Raw genomic sequence first — 21366 nt, 5'->3', positions numbered from 1 at the left:
GCCTCAGCCTCCCAAGTAGCTGGGACTATAGGTGCCCGCCACCACGCCCGGCTAATCTTTTGTATTTTTAGTAGAGATGGGGTTTCACCATGTTAGCCAGGATGGTCTCAATCTCCTGACCCTGTGATCCGCCCACCTCGGCCTCCCAAAGTGCTGGGATTACAGGCATGTCAATTTTAGTTCTAACTCATTAACTGTAGTGCTGGACACGTTAGCTTTTCCGTATGAGCTTATTTCATCATTTCTGAAATCTGTATCATCATCCCTGCCACAGAAGTTATTAGGATAAAATGAGGTGATGTGCATGTCACGTACTTATCACAGCTCCTGGCCCTAAGTCATCCTCATAAATTCACTTCTTTCATGAGCTTCTTCTCCTTCAACTCTTTACCCTCCTTAATTTTTGAAAACTATTTGAAATAATTCATTTAAACTAACAGTCAGTCTTAATTTAGAGCTATTTTTCACATAAAAGTATTGTATTATAATTAATCAAGGCCTTTCAGAGATACCAGTACTTACAGATGTAACACCATTTCATTAAACTTCATTATCCCAGAATTATCTGTGAACCAATTTTAAAAATCTTAAAAATATTTCAGCTTCAAGTAAATATGCTGGTTTACAGCCATTTTAAAAGTCACTTATGTTGACTTAAGTTTTTTCGTTTAAAGTCTGTTTTTTCATAACTTATTAGTGATTTAAAAATTGGAATTTGATACTTTTATGTACTTGCTCCTCACTGCCACATCTGCAATGTACAGCCAAGACAAGGCTAAGATCCACAGCTCCAGATCCTACCTCTCTCTCCAGTCAAAACCTACAGCCAAGTCACACCTCGTTCATCAACAGCAAATCTATGCTCATGTAGCAGTAAGTCCTATCTGGTAATATGCTCCTTAATAGAGATTTGGATTGGAAGGCAATGCTTAACGCAAAGAAGGTTTGGAAACAGTGAAGTTTAAATATACAACAGGTTATAGAGAATCTCCTAGGTAGACAAGGTACCTCATTCTCCCTCTCAGATTACATGATACAGCAAGCAACCACTAATTTTTTCACCTCAAGAAGCTGCATCATCCATATGCATGCATCTGCTGTCTAGGAAAGCGTAAGATTTTATCTATGCTAAATTTTTTTTTAGACTGAAAAAGATTTAAATTTGATTTCAGTCTCTGCTCCTGAGTGTTTGGCTTTCAAAGGAAAAGGATATTTTGGATAAACCACAGTCAATCTGCTGTCTTCATGCCATGCTGTCCCTCCTGAGCAAGATGAAAGGTAAACAACGTTTGTTGCTCTCGTCAACAAAGCTTCGTGTTTGAAATGTAACAAAAAGACGGGAGAGTGGATAGGATCCCTTAACAAAAGGAGTCTATAGTGTCCAAAACATTTCACCATAGAGATTCTTTTATGTATTAATAGAATACTCTTAATGCATTTGACTTATGCTTTAATTTATGAAATTTTATATTTTGTATCATCATAAAAAAATAACGTGATTTGAACAATACATCTTAACTCAGGCAAATGGAATGGTCTTCGGGGAAGGTAATGTTTTCCTTGTTATTTTTTGTATAACTATCAGAATATTAATCTGTTAAAATATTCAACAGTTTTCAGTAATGATGAAATATTCCAAATAAGGATTTATATTGATTCAGAACAAAGATGACTAAAAGAGCATAAATAAATGGAATAGAAATGTTCTGAATAAAATAGATTGTTAGACTTCCACTTCATTGAGAAATATAAAAACACATCAGCAGGGAACTTAGTTTTAACATTATGTTTAACATAAATGGTTAGTCCAAAAAATTGACAGGGTAAGAGTTTATTTTTCAGTTTTCTCCTATCCCTATAGTGGCCATCGATGAGACCTGGGATTCTCAGTCTGTGTCCCCATGGTGGCAGCAGATGCGCACAGCCTGTATTCAGTCTGAGAACAATGGAGCCGCTCTGTTGTCTGCACATGTTGGGCATTCTGTTGCTGCACAGATATCAAACAACATGACAGAGAAAAAAGTAAGTGGGTAAAGGTATGGCTTTGATCTGTACACATCCAGTAGGCTAAGGGGATGCTTTCCTTTTCTGGGGTTTTTTGGGTGGTTTTTTGGAGCGGGGGGAGGGATGAGAGGTGCTCCCCTTAATTTGTTTATTCAGAATGATGCCATGGATACTTGAATTTAGCAGTTGCCACATGGCAGTATCCTACTGTGTTTTTTCTTATCTCTTGAGGACTCACATTTCCTTTACAGCTCATGGTGGATCAAATAATTTTTTCCAGGGGGTGTTAACGTTAATTTGGATGAGACACTTAAATAGGTCTGTGGAGATTCTCTTAACATTGTCAGTCACTGTTGTTTATAGGCTAAATTTAATATTGCCTGCTTGAAATGTTCATTATGGTGGAGAGAGATGAAATTTCAGATTGTTTTTTAGGTTGAACAGTGCATTCTGAAGAGATATAAGTATTTTGATGGTACTGATAGACAAAACTTGGCCCTTGCCAAAGATGGCCCAGAAAGCTTTGAAGTGTATACTGGTTGAGTCAGGGCCATTAGTGCAGGACTCCTTATAAATATCTGAACTCACCATCCTTGCCCATGAGTCTCCAATCTACTCCTGACCCTCATGTTTCATCCAGCCAAGTAGTAATATTTGTGAAATAGCATATATGTGTTGCTTTGTGATGTATCCTCAGTATCCATCAGCTTTCAAGTTAAAAGCTCATTCAAGTTAATATTGATTCAGAATCTTTGGCAGAGAATCACCAGTGCATTTTTTGTTAGTTTTCCCAAACAGTTTTGGGTGCTGATTCAGAGGCCCTCACTGATTCCTGGGAGGCACTTTCTCTTGACACTGAGTACTGGAAACTCCTTCTGAAGCAGCTGGAGGATTGTCTCATACTTCAGACTCTGCTTCACAGCAAAGGGAACACTCAGGCTTCCAATGTGTCATCACTGCAGGCTGAGCCACTTCCAAGGCTTTCTGTTAAAAAGTTATTAGAAGGAGGAAAAGGTAAGCTAAAGTTTATTTGAGCATTTGCATCCATTTTTTTATGTTACGAGGGTTTCTTTTAATAGAAATGATGGAAAGAATAGAGAAAGAAAAATACACTCAGATTTAAAAAATAACAATAACCTTCTGTATACTTCCTCTAAATTAATTTTCTCTAAAGTCTTATTTGGTCAGTTCCATGCTCAGGGACTGCTAGGTGCTTCCCTCTGCCTAAGAAAATTGGCAGTGATTGTCAACCTCCTTTTTTCACCTACATGTCTGTATGAGGCCAGATTTTCCTCTTATACTTCGACCAAAACACAGAGCACAATAGATTGAATGTCAAAGCTGATTGGAGAATCCAGTTATAAACCAGGCATTACAGAGATTTGCAAATATGTAAAGTAGTGCCATGTTTCTCACCAAATATCCTTTTTTTTTTTCTTGCATTGGGAAATGTAATTACTTTTTTTATTATTATGCTTTAAGTTCTGGGATACATGTGCAGAACGTGCAGGTTTGTTACATAGGTATACACGTGCCATGGTGGTTTGCTGCACCCATCAACCCGTCATCTACATTAGGTATTTCTCCTAATGCTACCCCTTCCGTAGCCCCGCAATCTCCCACAGGCCCCAGTATGTGATGTTCCCTTCCCTGTGTCTGTGTGTTCTCATTGTTCAACTCCCACTTATGAGTGAGAACATGCGGTGTTTGGTTTTCTGTTCCTGTGTTAGTTCGCTGAGAATGATGGTTTCTAGCTTCATCCATGTCTCTGCAAAGGACATGAACTCATCCTTTTTTATGGCTGCATAGTATTCCATTGTGTATATGTGCCACATTTTATTTATCCAGTCTATCATTAATGGGCATTTGGGTTGGTTCCAAGCCTTTGCTATTATGAATAGTGCTGCAGTAAACATATGTGTGCATGTGTCTTTATAGAAGAATGATTTATAATCCTTTGGGTATATACCCAGTAATGGGATTGCTGGGTCAAATGTAATTATTTTCATAAAATATTAGCATGTAATCAGTTTATTATTTTCATTTCAAAATGGGCTAATAAAATATTTTTTAATTAATCAGTTTTAATTTTTAGTACCATAAAGATTGACAGCTATAACTCATAAACCAAAGTTCTGTGGGGTTGCCAGTAATTTTAAGGGGATCATGAGACTAGTAAGTTCAAGAATTGCATAAACTCTTAAGCTTGCTCTCCAATAACTTTTGACTTTGAATCCAACTGATTTTTCTATTTCTTTCTCATTTGCTTCCTAGATTTTAGTTAAAATGAAGCATCCATGTGCTTCCCATCTTAGATCTGGACCTATCCTCTTCCCTTTCCCTGCCTCTCTCACTCATGGATATCAAAATCTTACTCATCTTTCAAGGTCCAGCTCAAATGCTTCTCCTCCAGGAAACTTTTCACGATTCACTAACTGCAAATTTTCTCTTCTTCCTCCTAATATCCACAGAATGTTATTCCTCTGTTGTGAAGCATCACTTGTTACTGTCCTGGAGTCATTTGGGTTCCTGTGCTTATATCTTGCAGGAACATAAACATCTTACATTTTTAGTTGTCTTTGGGGGCTCACACTTTTTATCAGCAGCTCTTTTGGGCCTTTGATACTGGAGGGACTGTATGTGAGGTTTATAAATACCCACATATTTATAGATTTTTAGTTTACTTCTTTTCTCATTCTTTATAAAACTTGTGACCTTTTTTTTATTGTAAACTCACCACACTTCATGTTGCCACCGAGTGAAGGGGTAAGGATGCCATTTGAATATTAACCTAAGCAATGGAATCAGGGGCTTAATTCTGGAATGAGAATTTTCCAATGATTTAGAAGCTAAACATAAGAAATTAGATCACCCAGCACACCGCTCGCATTTATTTTCACTGATAATTGTGAATTTACTGTGAAGCATTCTTTTTGTGGAAAGGTTTTTATTTGAATCAAAAGATGAGGAAAGACTGAGAAAGTTTTGGTAAACAATGGAGTATAATTTGTTTTCGATAATAAACAGGACTCATTAAATATCTGGAACGTTTTTCAGCATGCGTTTACAATTTTTTGTACTATATTGATGACTGAGACATGATATAGTATATTGCTGTTGATTAGCTATGGCTAAATTAGGCCCATAAATATTTCATATAGGCAAATTAGTTGATTATTAAAAGTAATAGGGCTGGGCATGGTGGCACATGCCTGTAATCTCAGCACTTTGGGACGCTGAGGCAGGTGGATCACCTGATGTCAAGAGTTTGCGACCAGCCTGACTAACATGGTGAAACCATGTCTCTACTAAATACAAAAATTTAGCCAGGCATGGTGGCACATGCATGTAATCCAAGCTGCTTGAGAGCCTGAGACAGGATAATCCCTTGTACCTGGGAGGCAGAGGGTGCAGTGAGCCAAGATTGCGCCATTGCACCCCAGCCTGGACAACAAGAGCGAAACTCTGTCTCAAAAAAAAAGTAATATTTACTGGGTGCAGTGGCTCACGCCTGTAATCCTAGCACTTTGGGGGGCCGAGGCAGGTGGATCACCTGAGGTCAGGAGTTCGAGACCAGCCTCGCCAACATGGTGAAACCCCATCTCTACTAAAAATACAAAAAAATTACCTGGGTGTGGTGGGCGCCTGTAATCTCAGTTGCTCGGGAGGCTGAGGCAGGAGAATCACTTGAACCTGGGCGGCGGAGGTTGCAGTGAGCCGAGATCGCACCACTACACTCCAGCCTAGGCAACAAAGCATGACTCCGTCTCAAAAAAAAAAAAAAAAAAGTAATATTATATTGGCTTTAGGAGCCTAGACAAGTGTCATACTAACCAATCTATTTTCACTTATAATTTAAGTAAAGTGTTTTAAGTATAATTTTTTTTTGTCTCTGGTAAAGTGTCTTCTAAATTTTTGAACTTAGAAAGCATATGGTATACAGACATATGCATGTGCCTTTATATTTATCTAATATTTTCTGAGAGTATAAGGATGCCCTGACATCGTAAATATCCCACTTGTTGCCCTCACAAGTTGCGTGGTAAGTAGGAACACTGCTGTAAATCTCATGGCTTTTTCGGGTCACCTTCAGGCTGAGAAATGAATGTGGCACTTAGATCTCTTCGTAAGGAAATTGGCTCCCATTGGCAAACACTGCCCTGTGTGTTGTAAATTTGTATTTTCTTTCTTGTCTCCAAACTATAGGTGGCATTGCAGACAGTGTAGCCAAGTGGATATTTAAACAAGACCTCAGCCCTGAAGTATTAAAACTGGCTAATGAAGAAAGAGATGCAGAAAACCCAGATGAACCCAAAGAAGGTGTTAACAGAAGTTTCCTTGAGGTATCAGAGATGGAGATGGACTTAGGAGCCATACCAGGTGATACACAAATAATGAGAAATATGAAATCCAAATTGGAAAGATGTGGCCAAGTGTTCATTAAGGAAAAAAATAACATCACTGCTTTCTTCTGACTTTCAGACTTACTGCATTTAGCCTATGAGCAGTTTCCTTGTAGCCTTGAGCTCGATGTGTTGCATGCACATTGCTGCTGGGAGTACGTTGTTCAGTGGAATAAAGATCCAGAGGTAAGATTCTCGTTACCTCTTTCATGTTATTTCTGCTTCTGTGTTCATGCTATTCATATGTGGGGACTGTCTAATTAAATAGCTTATTATAAACACTGGCTTTTTCCCCCACTGTAATGCCTCTGTACCAACTCGGGTAGACCTTTTTCACATATTTCCTCTTATAATCCTCCCAGTAAACCTGTGAAGTATAGATACTGTCATTATCCCCACTCTAAAGAAGAAAATACTAGGGCTCAGAGAAGTTAATTTTCTTCCCTGCAGACACACAGCTAAGTAAGTGTCAGGATTTAAGCATAGGGTTCTCTTTATCTAAAACCAGTGTGCTTTGCCCTACTCCCTAGTTAGGTTGTGACAAGTATATTGTTTATTTCCTTCTGAATTCCTGCATGAAATGGCCCCAACCGAACACAATATTCTTAATATTATAGTCATCATGATAAAGTCAAGAGTGAAGGTCCTGAGATCAACCTAGTATCTGATTGTTCAAATATGTATTTGTCTGTTACTTCTGTTTGCCTCAGAAGAACAAAGAGGCAGATTATGCCCAGGGTTGACTGTAGTCCAAGGTTAGCCTTGCTGCCCTCTCAGCTCTCTGCTCAGGCGTCATTTTCTATTGCTTTTGGTAGCCACTGTTTCTACCAGGGCATTCGCAGTCTAGAAGCAGCATATGGGGAAGGCCCCAAGCCTGGAGGCAGAAGGCAGTGATTTGGATCCAGCTGAATTGCTGACAAGCTTCTGGCTCAAGAGAGCCACTGAATCTCTGGCCTGTTATTTTCTACCTCCTTCCGCCTCCTTTTTAAAATGAAGGTGCCATGATCAAATAAGATATAAAAACGTATTGTAAATATTCCTCTTTGCCAATCAGTCCTTCACTTAGACCTCCTTAGTCAGTTCCCTGGTAAATTATTCCTCTCGAATCAAAATTCTTACCTTTATCGTCCTTATATGAGGTTGCACTATTGTAGAGAACTCTCACAGATGAACTAATTCATGCTAATATATTAATGGAAATGATACTCTTCTTTCCTCCAAAAAACTGTAATCACTTATATGTTAAAGGAAGACATTATGAAAGTAAGTGATTTAAATAAAGGAATAGTCTTTGATCAGTTAAACCTTGACCAAAAAATGATTTTAGGACAGAGGATCCTCTTAATGCCCTTCAAATCACCCTCTTCAGTTGACTACAGCCTGAAAGGCGATCATATTTAGGCTCTCTACTTAAATGTGTTACTTTTCCATTTTATTAAAAAGGAATGTTATGTCTAGAATGAGAAAATAATAATTTCTAAAATCTGAATTAATTTCAAATTCAAGTCTAAAAAAGTGGCATTTAAGAAGAAAATTCTGCTTCATAGTATTTGTTTATAAACCAAAGGCAGCTTGCAGAGGGGACATAGACAAAGCTGACGTCAAGCCCCATGGTTGCTGCATAGAGCTTGTAATCATCATAGCACACGGTTTCTGAACTCTTTGTTTCAATGTTCTCCTAAAATGAGGGCTGTAATAGTAGTTATCTCAAAAGGTTATTGCATATTTTGAGAAAATGAATGCATAGTGCCTAACATTTTGACTAGTGTTATCAGTATCATTAGTATTGCTTACATTTAAAAGAAGTTGTTGTTTTACTTGTTTGTTTTTCCTGTTAAATATTCATCTTGCCCCATCCAACCAGTCTCAGCTCCACCATTTGACACACACAATTTTATAGGCTCAAAACAATAAAATTACCTTCAGAGAAATTTCAACACAGTGTGTATTGGCAATGATGATATGTTTGATGATGATGTACAGGCTACAAAATTATTTAGCAGAGATCTGAATTATTTCATCAGTGTTGCATACTGTATTTGAGTTTTAATACGTAAACTTCTTTGATTAGAAAGAGTTGAATTTCAAACATCCCATCTAATAATATTTCATATTTCCTTCCTGCTTTGATGTTTTTCTCTTTGGCACTTACTATTAACATACTAAATATAATATATTAACTTATCATGTTTATTATATAGATCCCTCACTAGAATTTAAACTCAGTGAAGGCAAGACTTGGGGTCTGTTTTGTTCATTATGGAATCCATCGTGCTTCAAATAGGGCTTGGTGCATACTAGATACTCAATAAATATTTGTTGAATGATGAATGAATGAATTGTATCTACAAAAGTAAGCTTATTGTTTTTAAATCTGTATGAAATTCAAGTATTTATTGGAGAGACTATTGCTATGATGTTCAAACCCAGCAAATTTGAATCCATATGTTAGCCCATATGACCGAGGAGCTTCTAGGAATTAATTATTGTATAGGTAATGTGAGTTGAAGAGGGACAGTTTATCAAAAGTTATTTCTTACCCAATAATTTCATGTTATTGCAACATTCTCAGGTGGTTTTATGCAGAAATCTATGTAAGAAGTCTCCACTGATACTGGTAAAACCTATTAAATGATACCTGTTTTTCTTTCTTTTTTTTTTTTCTCCCTGTATGTAAGGAAGCACGTTTTTTTGTTAGGTCAATAGAACACTTGAAGCACATATTTAATGCACATGTTCAAAATGGTAAGTAAACAGATGTTAGAAACATCACTGGTTGATCTAAAAGAGGCTTCTTAACAGGATGTGAATTTGAAGATTTACAACCTATTAAATTTTTATTTGATTATCCTGCAGTCTAACATATTACTGTGTATTGGCTGAGGTGCAAGGGTCTCTTGAGCCCAGTAGTTCAAGGCTGCAGTGAGCTATGATCACACCACTGCATCCAGCCTGGGTGACAAAGTGAGACCCTGTCTCTAAAAAAAAAAAAAAAAAAAAAAAAAAAACAGTACTGGCCATTTTAACTACTTGGAAAAGTGCTGTTTATAAAGGGGCAAAACAACTGATAGTAATCACCACTTCTGTTCCCCAAGCTGATTACTATCCCTGAGTGTAATTAAGGCAGCTGTTCTGCATCTAGCTTTCCAAGGAAAGAGGGAATCAATGCTAGATGCAGAACAGCTGCCTTCATTACACCCTTCACAGATAGTGAAGGAAAGAGGGATGGATTTCTCAGGACTGTAATTCTTAATAAAAAATCTTGGTAGCCAAAAGCCTAATAAGATTAGACTGTAGCAACTATCTTGTGCTTCTTATAATGGATGTGAATATTCTCCATTAGCTGTCAGACCTTGGCAACTACTGATGTCTCCTTGAAAAAATATTGAACTTGTAAACAGATTCCATTTAATAGATAGATGGGTTTCATTATAGGAATTGAGGATATCAGCACTAAGCTAGTTAGTAACCTTAGTAAATGATGAGACTTGGTGTTAGGCTGGGTAAGAGGAGATATCACCTTATGTCTCCGTGATAAATTCTAGAGAAGCTATATATTTTTCACCTCTATCACGTGATTGCAGGTGACATGAAATCCAGTTTCAGCAATTGTAAAATGTCCCATTTTACTTGAAGAGAACCTGAAAATTACTTACTCATCTCTTAGATCTTACCTTCATCCAATATATATATATTTATCTTGACTGACTTAGAAAATATCATGTTTAGATTATTCTATCTTTAGTGATAAAATTAAGTTACTGCTGGGTGCGGTGGCTCATGCCTGTAATCCCAGCACTTTGGGAGGCCGAGGCAGGCAGATCACAAGGTCAGGAGATCGAGACCATCCTGGCTAACACGGTGAAACCCTGTCTCTACCAAAAATATAAAAAATTAGCCAGGTGTGGTGGCGGGTGCCTGTAGTCCCAGCCACTTGGGAGGCTGAGGCAGGAGAATGGCCTGAACCCAGGAGGCGGAGCTTGCAGTGAGCAGAGATTGCACCACTGTACTCCAGCCTGGGAGAGAGAGCGAGATTCCGTCTCAAAAAAAAAAAAAAAAATTAAGCTACTAACTGACTTCAGACTAGTATTTCTTCAAGTCAGGCCTTTACCTATTTGTACCTTTACCCATCGAGTAGGGTTCCTGGCTTCTCAAAGCCTGTGAGGGGCCTTACTCATAGACAGACTCAGCTACAAGGGTAGTGATAACAGCATGTGAAATGCCATGTTTACATTGCCTAATTGACAACTGTTTCAGAAATTTAATTTTAATGCCACAGCTCAGTGAGCAGTGACAGGGTCTTGCTTTGTTACCCCAGTTGGAGTATAGTGGCACACATAGCTCACAATAATCTTGAACTCCTGAGCTCAAGCTGTCCTGTCCAGACTGGTTTGTTTGTTTTTTATATATTTTGTTTTCAATACTTTTTTATATAACTACATACTTTAGTTTGTAGTTATATGTGAAAAAAATCAATTGGCAGACATTGGGATTGTTTCTAGTGTTTGGCTGTTGAGAATAAAACTGTTCCCAACAATCTCATACATATCTTCTGTATTCATTTCTCTAGTGTATATACCCAGCAGAATTGTCGGGTGATAGAGCAGACACATGTTTAGCTTCAGTAGCTACCACCCAACAGTTTTCCCTGTGGTTTTACCAAATTATTATACCACCAGTAATGCATGAGTGTTCCATTTGTTCCATATCCTCACTAATACTTGGTATTATAATTTAAAAATTGTTCTTAGCCTTTTTGGTGGTTATGTAATGCTGTCTCACTGTGACATTATATTGCTCTCATAACTAATGATGTGGCTCTTCTTCATGCTTACTGGCAATTTAGACATACTGTTATACAGCCCAGTTCTGATTTTTATTAAATCAGATTTAAAATGAAATTAAAGATTTCATGAACTTTATAAATATTACATAAGATATAAAAAATGAAATCAAAATAGTCCATATAGTTTAATAAGCTTAAGAAAGACAGTAATTTGTTATGCGTAATAAAAGTGAGAATACATAAGCATTCTATTTACTACTTTTACTTGCTATCTAGGCATTGCACTGATGATGTGGAATACGTTCTTAGTTAAAAGATTTTCTGCTGCTACATACTTAATGGATAAGGTAAGGTAGTTTCATGTATTGACTTCTTATTTATTTGGTTCTCTTAATTGACTAATATTAGAAAGATTGTTCACATTAGGCTTTGTTAGACTATTTCTTAATTTGATAATTAGATTTTACTCATACTCAGTTAAATGTAGTGCCCAGTACTGGCATTTTAATGACATGAAGAAAAGCTCTAAATCCTCATAAAGAGACTGATATATTATAAAAGCCTCTTAACTAAACAAGTTAGGACTGGTAGTTGATTCCAGCAAGGATTTGCATTCTATTTTAAATTAAAATGTACAAATTATACTTACCAATCTTTGATACAAGGCCAAGATATTTTCTCTGAATGGAGTTGATTGCATTCTCCTTTGGTTTTCTTGCATAAACCTCACCCATAATGTATTGCCTATCATGGCTAGATCTTATTTTTTTAAAGTTGTTATGTAATCTGAGTCTAAAACCTTTAGATTTCTATAATTTTTGTAGTTGCTCCCTCTGTATCTGATCCAAAAGACCTAGGAGTTATTCTCCTCCATAAATCTTTGCCAGGCATTCAACATAGCATTCATGTAAGTAACTCCCCCTTTTTTCTCATTCATATTTCATCAGTTATTGAATTAAATTACATAATTACAGTGACATCTACAACCAGCATGAGTAGCTTTGGAAACAAGCATAACATGTAAACATAGAACTCAACTGGTGGGAGCAGAAGCTGCTAGCATGCAGCCTAGTCTCCAGCTGAGTGGCCAGGGGCACTAGTTAGTATGTTTTAGAGGCCACTCAACAATGTAGATTAGGGTAGCGTCAGACGAGTGGATGCTAAGAGAATTACCACTGTAAAGATAACATATTCTTTTAAATGTATAGTCACAGTCATTCCTGCATCATGAATAGCACCACAGCCAAGACCCAACTTTAGGCCACTGCACCCCTTGAAATTGCTCTCTTTGATGTTATTGATAACATTTTTCTAGTTAAATCTAACCCTTCTTTCCTCTGTGCTCATCTTCCTTGACTGCTTAGCTTCTTTCTTGGAACTTGCATCTTTTGGCCTTTATGATGTTCTCCTATTCAACTTCACCTCTTATCCCCTCGTCTTTCGATAGAATAACAATAAAATGTAATTGTGTGTTGCAATTTGTAGTTTCACAGCATTCTCACATCCACAATCATATTTGATCTTCACTACTTTGATTGGGGCGAAAATAGTCCTAAACCAGGAAGTAGGAAATTTGTGATTGGATAAGTCTTTATTATAATGTGTTATCTCTCATGTGCCAAGACTACGCTAGGTTCTGTGGTTGAACCAATGGAAGTTACGGTCCTGGCCCTCAAAGAGCTCACAGTTTCAACACCAGGTAAACAGATAATAGGGAGTGTTTGGAGCTCAGAAGAGGAGGAAATAAATAACAAAACAAGGGGAAGGCTTCTGACTTAAATTTTGGTGGATGCCTATATATGAACCAGTAAAAAAGTAGGTGAGAAGAAAGTGTATCCCAGCAGTCCTGGAGATAGGAGGCAACTTGTTGGATTCAGAGAACTGTAAGTAGCTTAGTATGGCTGGAACATAGGCTATATTAGAAGAAAAGAAAAGCTAAGATGAAGAATTTCCTGTGCAGAGTGCGGATTTGGATTTTTCTAGTAGTATGTGTAAGTTTAGCACAGGGTCTGGCACATGTGGTAAGGGCTCAGTAAATTGTAGCTATTATTTTATATTGAAGACACTGGGGCAATTTTAAGCAGAGGAATTATATATTCAAATTTGTGTTTAAAAAGATGATTCTGGCAACGGACAAAATATCTTGGGACTGGGGTCAGCTGATCTTGGTTGTTCCGAGGCTGTTGCAGTAATCCCAGCAAGTGGTAGTGAAGTGACATTTTTCTCCACTGTCTCCTGTGAGTTTCCTCTCTTATCAAGTAGTATTTCTGAGGGCAGAACTTTTACCTCCTACTTATTACACTGTAGACATATACAGTAGAATCTTAATAAGTACTTATTGCATAAGGAAATTTTTCTGAGCTAGGAATATAACTCCCATCTGTTTTAGAGTGTTTTTCCTTTCTATTTCATACAATTGTGTCTTTATCAACAAGCTGTATTCTTAGTTGTTCTTGATTAGTGGCCTTGAATTAGGCTCTGGGTTTTTTTTTTTAAGTTTTTCTTTGGTGGGAGTGGGATGGAGTCTCACTCTGTTGCCCAGGCTGGAGTGCAGTGGCACGATCTTGGCTCACTGCAACCTCTACCTCCTGGGTTCAAGCGATACCCCTGCCTCAGCCTCCCGAGTAGCTAGGACTACAGGTGCACACCACCACGCCCAGCTAATTTTGTATTTTTAGTAGAGATGAGGCTTCACCGTGTTGGCCAGGCTGGTCTCGAACTCCTGACCTCAAGTGATCAGCCCACCTTGGCCTCCCAAGTGCTAGGATTACAGGCATGAGCTACCACACCAGGCCCAGGCTCTGGGTTTTTAGGCAACACAGTTATTTGACTGCAAAGTGAGGGCCAGATTTTTAGAGTTTTTACTTAATAGTTGAGAAATATGTAATTTATATTTGAAAAGGGTTATTCTTGAGCCCAGTGTGAGATTAAGTTTCACCACAAATTTAATTGCATCTACTATTGGTAGAGCCAACAGCTAATTAATGAGGCTGCCACATTTATTTATAGCTGCATTTATAGTTTTTAAATTTGGTTACTTTTTATTATTTGTGCCATAGTAATGTCTTTTTATTTAAATTATTAAATGTTACAACATTTTGTCTTTTTATTTTAGGTTGGAAAATCACCAAAGGATAGGTTATGTCGAAGGGTAAGTGAATCTCCCATAGCTAGAATTATAGTTGTTAATTCCACACTTTATGTAGTACTTTATTAACTGTAGGGGTGAACTTTGCCTTTTACCATTGTGATGACGTATCAGGAGGAGATAAGAAAAATGAAAAGAGAATACTGCATTAAGGAAACTGGTCATGAACTATGGCCAATTTTAATTTACTTTTCCAGATTGTTAGATAGCATATTAAACTAGGTTTTTATAAGATGTGTTCAGCTTTGGACTGTGAACAGGATAACATGCTACCATTGCTGCATATTTTTGCTCTAATTCCGATTAGACATTTATAATAGAAGCATCCAACATCAAATTGAAGCAGGTTCAAATGAAGTAGTTAATTTGATCTACCTATATATATATAATATATATAATAACATAGGTATACAAATACAACATTAGTCTTAACTAATATTCTAATTTATGGATATGGGACTTGCATTTGACCCGAGAAATTAATAGTACTAGCTTCCATTGTTGAAGACTTTTTCTGGTGTGTTCTTGAGAATGGTTGTACGACTAGAGTTGTGTGTGTGTGTGTGTGTGCGCGCGCATGCGTGCATGTACCCATAAACACTGAATTATTTGCTTCGGGGATGTGAGGAAATTATAGATTGTTGGTTTTAAAAAGATTATATGGCCGGGCGTGATGGCTCACGCCTGTAATCCTAGCACTTTGGAAAGGCGAGGCCGGTGGATCACCTGAGGTCAGGAGTTTGAGACCAGCCTGACCAACAAGGTGAAACCCCGTCTCTACTAAAAATAGAAAAACTAGCCGGGCATAGTGGTGGGCGCCTGTAATTCCAGCTACTCAGGAGGCTGAGGCAGGATAATCGCTTGAACCCGGGAGGTGGAGGTTACAGTGAGCCGAGATCACACCACTGTACTCCAACCTGAGCAACAAGAGTGAAACTCCATCTCAATAAAAAAAAAAAAAGAAAGATTATACACAAATGCAGTGGTCCCTTGGATAAGCCCTTTAAACGAATCATTGAGAATCATCTGTTGCTCACAGCATGAATCTGGTATTTAGTTCTCAAGCTTGAGGATTCTAGTTTTGCTCAGAAAGCAGACCAGGCTGTTTTCTTGGAACTTTCCAGGTGAGATTCTAATGTGTGTATCTTCCATCTACCACGACTGTTTGGCTACCAGATGCCTTAGCAAGCTGAACAGTGAGCTCAGTAGTGCCACCATTTATAGTAACTGATGAGGCTGTGTCTTTACAATACACAATGAACACTACTTCTTAAAAGTCAATATTTGTACCACTTTGTAAAGCTTGACTTTAAAATTGGTTGACAGTAAATAATCTAAAAGAAGAAACTTAAATATGCTAATACCTTGACTTTCAAATTCTTGCCTGTCTATTCAGTGTGGAAAGTCAACTGAACAAGTGTATTGCATCCTGGTTCTTGTTTTGCTGATAGTAACTAGCAGTTTTCCTGCAGGGCCTAATTACGTTCCTTTTTAAAAACAGGATGTGGGAATGAGTGACACAGCAATGACATCTTTCCTCGGCTCCTGTTTGGATCTTCTTCAGATCTTAATGGAGGTAAAAAAGGTGTATTTTTTATTCTGAACTCCTCCTAAGATATTAAATATTCTGCAAACCGTTGCATTTAATAAATGACTATTTTAATGAGGTTGTTTTTCATTCATTCATTTCTAAATTTTGACTTAAGCCTAACAGGTAGTGATGTTTTCTTATTAAATTCTTATTGAAATTAGACTTTGTGTTTTTTTATTACAATTTGGGACAGTGTACAATATGAATTTGCACTTTGCTGCTAATAAACTCATTAGGATATTTGTAAGCTATTATTTTTCCATTACTGAACATAGTCCTCTATTCTCAAAACCCTTAGGCAGATGTTAGCAGGGATGAAATACAGGTGCCTGTGCTGGATACTGAGGATGCGTGGCTCTCCGTGGAAGGACCAATCTCCATAGTGGAACTGGCCCTTGAGCAGAAGCACATCCACTACCCACTGGTGGAGCACCACTCCATCCTGTGCTCCATCTTGTATGCAGTCATGAGGTTTTCTCTGAAGACCGTGAAGCCACTTTCACTTTTTGACAGTAAGGTAAGTACTTCACAGGACTTCAGAGCTATTTTGGAGTTGCAGGCTTAGCAGACACATGGATTTTCATATTTAATAGAAGCTGTCCAGTACTTTTGTGACTTGTATAATTTGGTGTGAGGTTCCAACTTCCTCATTCCCTGCTTGATTCCGTTCTTTTTATTTACCTTCCATACTGCTCCCCTTGGAGTTTTGCCCTCTCAGCTGTCTGCTCTTCTCATTCTCCGTATTATTCCTGGACAGACTCATTTTCTCCCTCTTGTATATCTCTAGGCCTGACCAATCCCTAGAGTTTGAGGCATGCATTTCTATTGAACTTCTCTCTTTGAGTGTCTTATAGGACTTCAGACACCTCATATCTAAAATATATCTGCAAACCAATACCTCCGTCCTGCCCCTAACCTAAATTTGCTGTTCCTTCTGAATTCCCTGACTTGGTTATTTTATTGATGATGTCATCATTTTTGCCCTGGCAAAAACTAGAAACTTTGACGTTATCTCACCAATTCCTTACTTCAAGCCAATTTTCTTCATTGTGAATTCATTCCTGTAAATTCTGCCATGGATCATACCTGTCCATTTCTCTCCATGACTATACCCCTAATGCAGGCACGATCATCTTTCCCTTGGCTATTACAACAGCCCTTCCTTAATCAGCCTGCCTCCAGTTTCTCTCTCTCCAGTCCCATGCGGCAAGAGCTGTCTTCCTAAGAGACAGGTTTAATTGTATTAGTTCTATACCTAAGATTTTTTTGGCTCCTCTGCAGATCCAAGTCCAAACTTGTGAGTAGAATATGTTTTTACATATTCTATTGTAACCTTCACAGTTTAGCTGCAGTGGATAGTAAAATCCTTTCCTTCCCCATGCAGGTGTCAAATTTTGAGAGACAGGACACAAACTCTTGGAGATAAAAATGTCAACTTTATTACCTAGCTTTCTACTGATAGAAGCTGGGTTAGAGAACACAGCTTAGGCTTGTGGGAAAGTGGGTTTATTATTTCGCCCTTAAATGAGAGACTCCCAGACAGGCACAGTGGCTTCACACCTGTAATCCCAGCACTTTGGGAAGCCAAGGTGGGCAGATCACTTGAGGTCAGGAGTTCGAGACCAGCCTGGCCAACATGGTGAAATCATGTCACTAGTAAAAATACAAAAACCAGCCAGGCATGGTGGTGCATGCCTGTAATCCCAGCTACTTGGGAGGCTGAGGCAGGATAATCGCTTGAACCTGGGAGGCAGAGGTTGCAGTGAGCCAAGATCACACCGCTGCACTTCAGCCTGGGCCACAAAGTGAGACTCTGTCTCAAAAAAAAAAAAAGTATAGATTTTGAATGAGTTAGTATATCTTTGAGATTATAAAGGATAAGAGTACTTAAAGGTTAAAAAAGAGAAAGAAATACCAAAATAAAGTGCCCAGCTCAGTATTCCCATCAGAAAAGGCCTTTGTGAAACCAGAACACATCCAGAATTGGACGAGCACAGTAATGTTTAGTTTCAACCCATGTCATGCCAAGATTACCTGGGTGACACTCATCTGCAGACAGCTAGTATGGTTGAGTGTCTAGTGAAACAATCCCAGTGCCACCATTTGCTAACTAGAATTATTTAGATTTTCTTACTCTCAGTTTTCTCATTCAGAAAGTAGCAGTGACTCTAGCGCCAACCTCATGGTTGTTGTGAGGGTTCCTTGTATTCAACATGAAGTACTTAGCAGTGTCTGGAATGTAGTGAATAATAAGTGCTACTATTATAGATGCTATAGCTAGGACCGCCAGGTGGGAACTATTGAGTAACAGATTGTGAGTGTATGCTAAATCTTTAAAAACTTCTATCAGTGATGTCCAAAATGTCATGGGTTGCCCTGTAAGTCCAGTTTTTCTTATCACTAAAGGATGAGTAGCTTTAATCTACTTGGCAGTCACAATAGATGACCTAGAATCACAGATGATTAGGTATGGAAGGCACATTGGAAGATACCTAGGATGACCTGCTTGCAGAAGAAGAAACAGTAACCCAAGATTGTGGGTCATTTACCCAAGGCAACCTGGTTGGAAGTGGTGAGCCTCGGACTAGACCCAGGTCTTTCAACTTAAAGGCCAATGCTCTTTGCTCTGTATTACATTTCCTTCTAAGGAACTTGTAAAATCCTGTTTCCTGATATTCTGTTTTTACTCTTTAGACACACATCTGTTCTTTTAAATAAGCTGTTTTTAAACAATTCAGCAAGTGTTTTTAAAACGATTCAGAGGCTGGGCGCCGTGGCTCATGCCTGTAATCCCAGCACTTTGGGAGGCCGAGGCGGGTGGATCACCTGAGGTCAGGAGTTCGAGACCCGCCTGGCCAACATGGTGAAAACCCCGTCTCTAGGAAAAATACAAAAAAATTAGCCTGGGTGTGGTAGTACATGCCTGTAGTCCCAGCTACTTGGGTTGGGAGGCTGAGGTGGGAGAATCACTTGAACCAGGAAGGTGGAGGCTGCAGTGAGCTGAGATCATGCCACTGTACTCCAGCCTAGGCAACAGAGTGAGACTCTGTCTCAAAAAAAAAAAAAAAAGGATTCAGGGTACATATATGTATTACTTAGCTATTACTGCAGAGCAGATCATCCCAAAACTTGGCTGAAAATAACAAATATTTATTATCTCACAGTTGTTGTGGTTCAGTAATCTGTGTTCTCCTTATCTAGGTGCCTCTGGCTTAGTCTCTCATGAGGCTGTAGTTAAGGTGCTGCATCTGAAAGCTCAACGGGGATGGGGAAAGGGTGATTCACTTCCGAGCACAATTGTTGGCAAGATTCAGTTATGCCACATGTGCCTCTCCATACAGCAGCTCACAACACGGAACCTGGCTTCCTGCAGAACAAGTGAGAGTGAATATGAGTGCCTCGAGGCAGAAGCAGTCTTTTGGAACGTGGTCTTGGAAGTAACGTGCTATCACCTCTACCTGCTTCTGTTGCTAGAAGCAAGTCACCAGCCTCCATGCAAGGAGAGGAGACTATAGGAAACACAAATACCAGGAGGAGGGGATCACTGTGGTTCATCTTAAAGGCTGTCTACTACATGCTAGATAATTGTTATAAAAATTAAAGGAAGAATTCTAAAATCTTACTGTTTAAGGAGAATAAAAATCAACTATGAGTTATTATTAAGTTTTAAACAAATCTTTCTCCCTCTCCCCCCTTAATAATCCACACTTATCAGTTTTCTTGCTCTCTTTCTCTCTAGGGAAAAAATGCATTTTTCAAAGACCTAACTTCAATTCAGTTATTACCTAGTGGGGAAATGGATCCAAATTTTATTTCTGTACGACAACAGGTAAATTACAGCTATTAGATTTTGTTTTTGTTTCTTGGAAAAAAAAAAAAACAGGGAAAAATCTAGCTGGCTTTTGAAAAGAATGACCACTTTCTATCGCAAGGACAGAAAACCAAACAGCACATGTTCTCACTCATAGGTGGGAACTGAACAATGAGAACACTTGGACACAGGGTGGGGAACATCACACACCGGGGCCTGTTGTGGGGTGGGGGGAAGGGGGAGGGATAGCATTAGGAGATACACCTAATGTAAATGATGACTTAATGGGTACAGCACACCAACATGGCACATGTATACATATGTAACAAACCTACACGTTGTGCACATGTACCCTGGAACTTAAAGTATAATAATAAAAAATAATAATATTAAAAAAACAATGACCACTTTCAAAGTATTCTTGAGAGCTAGTTGTTTACCTTTAAATGATGTGTTCTTTTTTTGATAACTAAACAATTTAATGGAAAAGCCACTGTAAGTGACAGAAAAGCTAACAATACTTTGATTTAGGTATTTTTAAATGAAACAGTAACAATACATTGCTCTATCTCTTTCTCCATTTTCAAGTTCTTATTGAAAGTTGTCAGTGCAGCTGTCCAGGCCCAACATTCAGCCACAAAGGTCAAAGATCCCACAGAAGAAGCCACACCCACTCCTTTTGGGAAAGACCAAGATTGGCCAGCTCTAGCTGTGGATTTAGCCCATCACCTTCAAGTTAGTGAAGATGTTGTTAGAAGGCATTATGTGGGGGAACTATACAACTATGGAGTTGACCACTTAGGAGAAGAGGTAATCATGACCCTTTGAATGTTAATTGGGCTCAAGTTATAAAATTGATAGTTGGAATAAAGAACAGTAAAGTCTCCAGTGAAGCCTTTTGCTCTTCCTTTTGTTAGAACATCTAGATACAAAAGTAGAACAATAGAATATTTTTTAAAACATAAAGTTATAATCAAATAATTCCTACAGTGTGCCAGGCCTGCCCTACGCACAGGGGTATAGCAGTAAACAAAACAGACAAGGTTCCTTCCTCATGGACTTGATAGTCTGCTGGTAGGAGCAGAAAAGCATGCTAAATTTTGCATTGAATGGTAGGTGCTATGAAGAAAATAAAGAGGGCTGGGTGTCGTGGCTCACACCTGTAATCCAGCACTTTGGAAGGCTCAGGCGGCAGATCACTTGAGCCCAGAAGCTCGAGACCCATCTGGGCAATATAGCGAGACCCCATCTCTAAGAAGGAAAAAAATACTTATTTTTAAATTAAAAAAAAAAAAGAAACAGGATCATATGAATAAACAGGAGCCACTACAGTAGAGTGGTCATTTGAACTGAGCCCCCAAGGAGAAGCAGCAGCCAGCTACTCAGAAACTGGGGGAACAGTGCTTGAGACAAGAATTACAAAGGCCCTGAGGTGGGGACTAGAATGACTAGGTCCAGGACTGGAAAGGCCAGTATGGCTGACCAAACATAGTAAGCAAGGAATAAAGAAGTATGGCATGAGGCAGGGAGGCTGGGCTGGGCCATGGCCCTATCCTAGGTCTCGGAGCCCATGGTTATTCTGAGTGTATTCAGAAGCCATTAGAGGGGCTGGGCATGGCGGCT

The 21366-nt window shown here is 38.6% G+C and overlaps 1 protein-coding gene and 1 long non-coding RNA gene across 4 annotated transcripts in view; one reads left to right on the top strand and one right to left on the bottom strand.

Annotated features, from left to right (window-relative positions):
• The window catches only part of RAB3GAP2 (RAB3 GTPase activating non-catalytic protein subunit 2), a 124458-nt gene that overhangs the window by 101829 nt on the left and 1263 nt on the right, over positions 1-21366 (top strand). For all 3 annotated transcript variants that reach the window (XM_055234863.2, XM_055234864.2, XM_063613938.1), the window contains exons 22-33: positions 1173-1278; positions 1862-2022; positions 2790-3018; positions 6211-6384; positions 6487-6593; positions 9086-9152; positions 11470-11540; positions 14309-14344; positions 15843-15917; positions 16231-16449; positions 19672-19761; positions 20332-20553. In XM_055234863.2, the coding sequence (XP_055090838.1) occupies positions 1173-1278; positions 1862-2022; positions 2790-3018; positions 6211-6384; positions 6487-6593; positions 9086-9152; positions 11470-11540; positions 14309-14344; positions 15843-15917; positions 16231-16449; positions 19672-19761; positions 20332-20553 (1557 nt within the window). The remainder of the gene's footprint in view (positions 1-1172; positions 1279-1861; positions 2023-2789; positions 3019-6210; positions 6385-6486; positions 6594-9085; positions 9153-11469; positions 11541-14308; positions 14345-15842; positions 15918-16230; positions 16450-19671; positions 19762-20331; positions 20554-21366) is intronic.
• On the bottom strand, positions 19062-21228 carry LOC129458715 (uncharacterized). The gene is made up of 2 exons (XR_008649717.1): positions 20904-21228; positions 19062-19299 (listed from the first exon to the last, which is right to left on the bottom strand). It is a non-coding gene; the product is annotated as an uncharacterized lncRNA (long non-coding RNA).

This window comes from Symphalangus syndactylus, chromosome 19, assembly GCF_028878055.3.
Source record: "Symphalangus syndactylus isolate Jambi chromosome 19, NHGRI_mSymSyn1-v2.1_pri, whole genome shotgun sequence".
NCBI classification, from domain to species: domain Eukaryota; kingdom Metazoa; phylum Chordata; class Mammalia; order Primates; family Hylobatidae; genus Symphalangus; species Symphalangus syndactylus.
This window is presented reverse-complemented; position numbering and strand designations above follow the sequence as displayed.